This window comes from Hemitrygon akajei, unplaced genomic scaffold (assembly GCF_048418815.1).
Source record: "Hemitrygon akajei unplaced genomic scaffold, sHemAka1.3 Scf000042, whole genome shotgun sequence".
Classification (NCBI taxonomy): Eukaryota; Metazoa; Chordata; class Chondrichthyes; order Myliobatiformes; family Dasyatidae; genus Hemitrygon; species Hemitrygon akajei.
The window spans coordinates 4,190,364-4,198,199 of NW_027331928.1; the positions used below are offsets into that span (position 1 = coordinate 4,190,364).

General features: G+C 47.4%; 1 protein-coding gene across 1 annotated transcript; it reads right to left on the reverse strand.

Annotated features, from left to right (window-relative positions):
* Positions 1-213: 213 nt before the first annotated feature.
* LOC140720439 (C-type lectin domain family 7 member A-like) lies at positions 214-6,989 on the reverse strand. The gene is made up of 4 exons (XM_073035291.1): positions 6,887-6,989; positions 3,653-3,795; positions 3,127-3,191; positions 214-434 (listed from the first exon to the last, which is right to left on the reverse strand). The coding sequence occupies exons 1-4, from the start codon at positions 6,987-6,989 to the stop codon at positions 242-244; spliced, it is 504 nt and encodes a 167-aa protein (XP_072891392.1). The 3' UTR covers positions 214-241.
* Positions 6,990-7,836: the final 847 nt, after the last annotated feature.

Below are 7,836 nucleotides of genomic sequence, written 5' to 3' on the forward strand. Positions count from 1 at the left end.
GCGGGGAGCGAGTTGGTTTAGATAAAAGGGACACAGAGGAAAAAGGGGATGAAACTTTGGAGGCTGGAGTAGAGAGGGATGGGAGAGGGACTTTAGATGGACGAGGGTAAAGTGAGGACAAGATGGTGAGTAAGATTGCGATGGAAGATGAGAATAGGGTAAGGGTGAGGAGCAGCAGTACGGAAGGGGTAGTGTGAGTGGTTAAGAGAAATGGGGGAGAAAGAGGATTTTATCTTTATATTCAAGTCCGTCTCACTGGTTGTTGACAGAGATCCTTTATCATTTCATAAATATCCGGATACAAAAATTCGGACTTCTCACAGATGAAGCGTGCACGAACCTGACTGCAATCTTTCACTTCAGTGTCATTTGTACATTTACCGCATTCGGGGTCTCCACCGGACTTCCGGAACAGGACATTCGAAGCCACTTTCCTATCAAAGAGGGGTAAACAATTTCAAATCACCTCCAGCAGTCAGTCCCCAAAACCACTGATACCCTCCCTCGCCATTGACCTGTGGCACCCCAACATATCCCACAACCCCACTTTCCTAGCACAGCCCTGAGTTATATTTCATGTAACTCAATATAGTTTCAATATAATTATGGAGAAAAGTAGAACTGGACCCAGAGTTGAGATTTTTGATTGGAGATAGGCTAACTTTGAGGAGATGCGAATGGATTTAGATGGAGTGGATTGGGACGATTTGTTTTATGGGAAGATCGGAATAGAGAAATGGAGTTCATTTAAAGTTGAAAACTTGAGGTACAGAATTTTTTATGTTCCTGTTAGGTTGAAAGGAAAGTTTAAGAGTTTGATACAGCCATGGTTTCAAGGGATATTGGAAACCTAATTCGGAAAAAGAGAGATATATACAATAAATATAGGCAGCATGGAGTAAATGAGGTGCTCGAAGAATATAAAGAATATAAAAAGATTCTTAAGAAAGAAATTAGTAAGCTAATAGAATATATGAGGTTGCTTTGCAAGTAAGGTGAAAATAAATCCGAAGTGTTTCTGCAGTTATATTAATAACAAAAGGATAGTGAAGGATGAAGTTCATCCCTTAGAGAATCAGTGTGGACAGCTCTTTGTGGAGCCAAAAGAGATGGGGGAGATTCTGACCAATTTCTTTTCATCGTTATTGAATGAGGACAAGGGTATTGAATTATAAAAATAAGGCACACAAATAGGGTAGTTATGGAAGCTATGATGATTACAGAAGAGTAAGTACTGAATCTTTTAAAGAATACAAAAGGTGGATAAGTCTCCGGGTCCTGATAAGTTAGTGTAGAAATAGCAGGGACTCTGAGAGAAATATTTCAAATGTCTTTAGAAAACGGGGATGGTGCCGGAGGATTGGCGTATTGTTCATGTGGTTCCATTGTTTAAATAGGAATCTAAGAGTTTACCTAGAAATTATCAGCGTGCAGGTTTGACGTCGGTGGTGGGTAAACTAATGGAAAGTAGTCTTCGAGATGGTATATATAATTATCTGGATAGACAGGGTCTGTTTAAAAACAATCAACATAGATTTGTGCTTGGAAGGTCATGTTTGACAAACCTTATTGAACTTTTTGAAGGGGTTACGAGGAAAGCTGACGAGGGAAAAGCAGTGGAAACTGTCTATAAGGGCTTCAGTAAGGCCTTTGACAAAGTTCCACACGGAAGGTTAGTTCGAAAGGTTCAATCGTTAGGCATTAATATTGAAGTAGTAAAATGGATTCAACAGTGGCTGGATGGGAGATGCCAGAGAGCAGTGGTGGATAACTGTTTCTCACGTTGGAGGCTAGTGACTAGTGGTGTGCCTCAGGGATCTGTACTGAGTCAAGTGTTGTTTGTCATATACATTAATGATCTGGATGATGGGGTGGTAAATTGGATTAATAAGTATGCAGATGATGCTAAGATAGGTGCCGTTGTAGACAATAAAGTTGGTTTTCAAATCTTGTACAGAGATTTAGGCCAACAGAAGGAGTGTGCTGGAAGATGGCAGCTGGAGTTTATGCTGATAAGAGTGAGGTGCTACATTTTGGTAGGACTCATCAAAATACGGTATACATGGTAAATGTTAAGGCATTGAGGAATGCAGCAGAACAGAGTGATCTAGGAATAATGGTGCATGGTTCCCTGAAAGTAGAACCTCATGAGTATCGGATGGTGAAGAAAGCTTTCGGTATGCTGACCTTTATAAATCAGAGCAATGAGTATAGGAGTTGGGATGTAATGTCAAAATTGTACAAGGCATTGGTGAGGCCAAATTTGGAGTTTTGTGTACAGTTCTGTCACCGAATTATAGGAAACATGTCACCAAAATAGATGGAGTACAGAGGAGATTTACTAGAATGTTACCTGTGTTTCAGCACCGAAGTTACAGAGAAATGTTGAACAAGTTCGGTCTTTATTCTTTGGAGCGTGGAAGGGTGAGAGCGGAATTGATAGAGGTATTTATAATTATTAGGGGGATAGGTAAAGTTGACGTAGATAGGCATTTTCCATTGAGAGTATGGGAGATTCGAACAAAAGGACATGAGTTGAGAGTTAACAGGCAAAAGTTTAAGGGCAACACTTCTTTACTCAGAGAGCGGTAGCTGTGTGGAAAGAGTTTCCAGTAGAAGTGGTAGAGGCAGGATTGATTCTGTCATTCGAAAGTAAAATAGATAGGTTTTGGACAGGAATTGAATGGAGGGTTCTGAGCTGAGTGCAGGTAGGTGGAACTATGTGAGAGTAAGCGTTCGGTACGGACTAGCAGGGCCGGGATGGCCTGTTTCCGTGCTGTAATTGTTATATGGTTATATTAGTTTTACTGCACACTCTCTACCAACAGTCCGTGTCGATCCCAAAACAAATCCAATTGCCCATTCTCTCACCGCAGAACTTCCTCTCTCTCCATAACGTCCCGATTTCCCACACTCTCCCTACAGCCCTTGTCAGAGCCCAAACCCGTACCAATGCCCACTCCCTTTAGCAACTCGTGTCTGACCACAAACTAATATCACTGCACACAACCTTCCCGCAGCCTGTGCCAGTCCCCAAAATAAATCCACTGCCTACTCGCCTCTCGCAGCCTGTATCAATCCGACGACCCACTTTCTCTCAGAAACATGAAAGATCCCAAATCTCACCCGTCTTTGCATTTTCCAATCCAATATGAACTCTCTTGGTCGCGGACAGCTTTGACAACAAAATTCTATGAAATTAAATTGGTATCATTAACGATTGAATTCGAGCAAAATTTAAAGAGCATCCCTTTCTGTCTGACCCCTGGAGGGTTTGAAGAAATGGTATTGAAGGAGCTCAGTTCTGTGTCTCACCATAGGAGAATGTGATGCCACAGTGTGGAGGGAGCCTCACTCTGTATCTGACCTCGGGACTGTGTAATGAAACCGTATGGAAGGAGATTCACTCTGTGTACGACCACGGGAGTATGTGATATGACGGTGAGGAGGGAGCTTCACTCTGTGTCTGACCCCGGAAATGTGTGACGGGACGGTGTGAAGGAAATTCACTCCGTTTATGACACAGGGAGTGTATCCTGGGACTAGAAGTAGGGAGATTCACTCTGCGTCTGACTCCGGAAGTGTGAGATGAAACGGTGTGGAGGGAGCTTCACTCTAGTGTGGATATATCTTCCGTCGATCTGACACGTACCTCTTCTTCTGCTGAATTTATTTCAAGAAGTTCAGAATCAGTGTCCGAACAATAGTGCCTTGCTTTATCGTAGGGAATTATAAACGTGGTTATAAAATAACAGCCGCCTTCATTTCTGATCCAGTCCTGGGAACACTCTTGCTCTGGAAAATAGGAAGAAGGAACAGTGAATCTCCCTGCGTCCGGTCCATTATATCCGCTGTGTGTCAGACACAGAAAGCGGATCCCTGCACACCGTCCCATCACACACACACCTGGTCAAATACAGAGTAAAACCCAGTCCTCACAGGTCCCTTAACACACTTCCGGATCAGACACAGAAAAAGGATCCTTCCTCACCGTCTCATCACATACTCCCGGGGTAATACACAGAGTGAAGTTCCCTCCTCAACGTCCCATCACACACATCTGGTCAAGTACAGAATGAAACCCAGTCCTCACAGGTCCCTTAACACACTCCCGGGTCAGACACAGAAAATGGATCCCTCCTTACCGTCTCATCACACACTCCCGTGGTCAGACACAGAGTGAAGCTCCCACCACACCGTCCGATCGCACAATCCCGGGGTCAGAACCACAGTGACGCTCCCTCGACACCCTCTCGTCACACATTCCCAGATTCAGACACAGAAAGGAGCTCTCTCCATATCGTTTCATCACACACTCCCAGCGTCAGACACAGTGAATCTTCCTCTACCCTGTCATATCGCATACCAAAGGGGGCAGACACTGCATGAATCTCCCTCCACACTGTCCCATCACACAATCCTTGGGTCGGTCACAGTGGTGCTCCCACCAGACCGTCCCAGCACACACTCCTGTTAGAAACAGAGTGAAGCTTCCTCCACACCGTCCAATCACATACTCCAGTGGTCAGACCCAGAGTGAAGCTGTTTCCACACGGTCACGTCACACACTCGTGGGGTCAGACACACAGTGAATCTCCCTCCACACCGCCCAGTGGTCAGATATAAGTGATGATCCCTCGATAACATTCCATCACACGCACACTGTGTCAGTCACAAAGTGAAGCTCCTTCCACATCATCCTGTCACAGTCGACAGAGTTCAGACGCAGAGTTACACTCCCTCAATACAGTCCCATCACACTCCCATAGGTTTCACCCAGTGTGAGCTCCGTATTACACTGCCGCATCAGACACTCCGTTAAAAGATAGAGTGAAGTTCCCTCCTCACTCTCCCAATGCTCATTCCTGGGGTTAGACACAGAGTGATGCTCCCTGCATAGCATCCCATCGCAAACACACTGTGTCAGACACAGAGTGAATCTCCCTCCACACTGTCCCATCACACACTCCCGGGGTCATACACAGAGTGAATCTCCCTCCACACCGTCCCATCACACACTCCCGGGGTCAGACACAGTGTGAGACTCCCCCGAAACTGTCCCATTATATGTTCCCGGGGTCAAATACAAACTACCCTCAAACCCTTCTATCACATATTCCCTTCGGCAGAATCAAACTGAAGCTCGTTCACACCGACCCATCACACTCTCCTGCTGTCGGACACAAATTGAAACTCCCGCCACGGCACCCAATTACACATTCGTGGGACCCCTGAACAAGTGTACCTCCCTTAATTACGCCCCATCACAAACTTCGGGAGTCAGTTAAAAGCTCCTTTCTGACATACTATCACAGAGATCCTGAGGGACAGACAGAAATAGAATTTCACTCCCTACCGTACCGTCACACACTCCCGGGGTGAGATATATGAATTAGATCCCTACGCAATTTCCAATCACGCAACCCGTTGCCAAACACTGAGGGACTCTCCTTTAGCACTGTCCCATCACAGAATCCAGGGTTCAACATGCAGTGGAAATCCCTTATACTATTAGATCATACACACCCGGGGTCAGATACAGAGCGAACCTCCCCCTACACCATCCCATCACACACTCCCGAGGTCAGAATCGCAATGAAACTACTTCGGCACCGTCCCATCACAGCCTCCCGTGTCAGTTATAGAGTGAAGGTCCCTGCAGACCATTCAATCACACACATTCCTGATTGGGCAGACAGAAATTTGGGTTCCATCCACAACGTCACGTCACACACTCTCAGGGATAGATGAAGAATGAAGCTATTGTCTGACGATCCCATTATACTCTCCCAGTGTCAAACACAGTGTGATTCTCCTACCACACTGTCCCATCACACAAGAACGTGGTCAGTCTCAGACAGAAGCTTTCTCTCCACCACACTGTCACACACTCCTTTGATCAAACGTGGAGTGAAGCTCACTGCATGCTCACCCATCACGAAGTCCTGCGCACAAAAACAGAGTGAGCCTCCCTCCACACTACCCCAACACACTCCCCGTGATCAGAGAGGAAATGAAACACTCTCTGCACGATCCCGCCGCATGCTCCCGTGGTCAGACACAGTATGATGTTCTTTCTACCCGGTGACATCAAATAACACAGGGGTCAGAGAACGGGCGATGCTCCTCCCCCCCTCCCACACCGTCCAATCACACGCTGCAGGGGTCAGACACAGAGGGAAGCTGCCTCCACACCGACCCATCACACATTCCCGAGCCTATCACAGTATAAATCTCCCTCCTTACGCCGTCCCTACATCACACACCTCCTGGCGAGTCACAGAGTGAAGATCTCTCTCAACCGTCCCATCAAGCTCAGCTGTTCTCATGCACAAAGCGCAGTTCCACCCCCGCTCTCCCATGGCACACTGACGGCTTCAGAGTCGCTCCACAACATTCAATCACACAATCCGGTGATACATAGAATGAACGTCGCTCTACACTGTCCGCTCACACAGTCCCGGAGTCAGATACAGACGCTGTCTCTCTACGATCCCAATACCCACTCCGGGAGTCAGTCACAGAGTGAAGCTCCTTCCACACTGTCCCATCACAAGCACCCAGATTAAGACGCAGAGTGATGTTCCCTCTGTTCCGTCCCATTCATCACTCTGGGATTCAGACACAGACGGAAGCTGTCTCACCACGATCCCATCACACAGTCCCAGATTCAGACACACAGCGAAGCCCAGCTGCACCGTCTCGTCGAACACTCCCGGATTCAAAGTGAAACGATCTGTCCACGGTGCCAAAACACACTTCAGGGGACAGACATCCTACACGCAGCCCCATAACACACTCACCGGGTCAAACCTAGCGTGACGCTTCCTCTCTCCATGCCTGCCCTGTGATGACGACCGGGTGAAAGAGGGGGATGATGACTCACCTCTTCTGCTGGTCAACAATTCACAGATCTGAGCCTTGGTTTCGTTGACAGATCTGTACTTCGTTTCCATCTCAGTGAACTGGTGACGGAGATCGCTGTGCATTCGTTTAAGATCGGACAGATTAGAGTTGAGCGCAGAAAGCTTGGATTGAAGGGTTGAGTTTAACTCATGGTAGTTTCGGTGGCAGGTTTCCTTAGACTGACGAATCTGTGACACTGAGAGAGATGGTGAAGGATGTTTAGCGTTTACAGTGACAGTGAGTCAGCGTCACGCTACCGAACGTGTCACAGAGAGTGTTGTGTCAGTGTCACGGTGAAGGGTGTCACAGTGAAGGATGTGCTGTGGGTACAGTGAGAGGCATCGGCGTCACCTTGAGGGGCGTGTCTGTGTCACGCTGAGGGGTCTATCAATGTCCCGGTGAAGGTTTCGTTGTTACCTTAGGGGTTTGCGTCAGTTTCGTGCGGGGCATGTCCGAGTTGCTGTGAGGAACGTGTCACTGTCACTGTGACAGGAGTTTATGTGCCCCGGCGAGAGGTGTACCGGGACACAATGACGTGTCACGGTGTCATGGTGTGGGGTGTGCTGGTCGCAAAGGGAAGGGTATGTCATTTCCACGGTGAGAGATATGTCATGGTCACGGTGTGTGTGAGAGTGACACGCTGAGGTGTGTGTCGGTGCAACGGAGAGTTCTTTGTCGATGTCATTGTGTCATTGTGAATTTAGCTGTCGGTATCTGTTAAGGGGTTTGCCTGTGTCAGGGTGAGGAGTGGGTAAATGCCTCAGAGAGCAATGCACCGGTGTTATGTTGAGGGGTGATACTATCTCGGTAAGGGGTGTTACAGTGACGTGTGAGTCTTTGTCACGATGCGGTGCAGAGCGGATCACGCTGAGGTCCGTGAAGGTGTCACGGTGAGCTGTGTGTCGGTGTCGCTTGAGGAGTTTATCAGTG

Bases quoted from the DNA above. Each gene is read 5' to 3' on its own strand.
- LOC140720439 (XM_073035291.1), bottom strand. From the start codon at position 6,989: ATGCACAGCGATCTCCGTCACCAGTTCACTGAGATGGAAACGAAGTAC. The intron at 3,796-6,886 runs GTGAGTCATCAT...CCTATTTTCCAG, and splicing joins ATTGTTGACCAGCAGAAGAG to AGCAAGAGTGTTCCCAGGAC. The intron at 435-3,126 runs GTGAGATTTGGG...CCTCTTTGATAG, and splicing joins ATTGGAAAATGCAAAGACGG to GAAAGTGGCTTCGAATGTCC.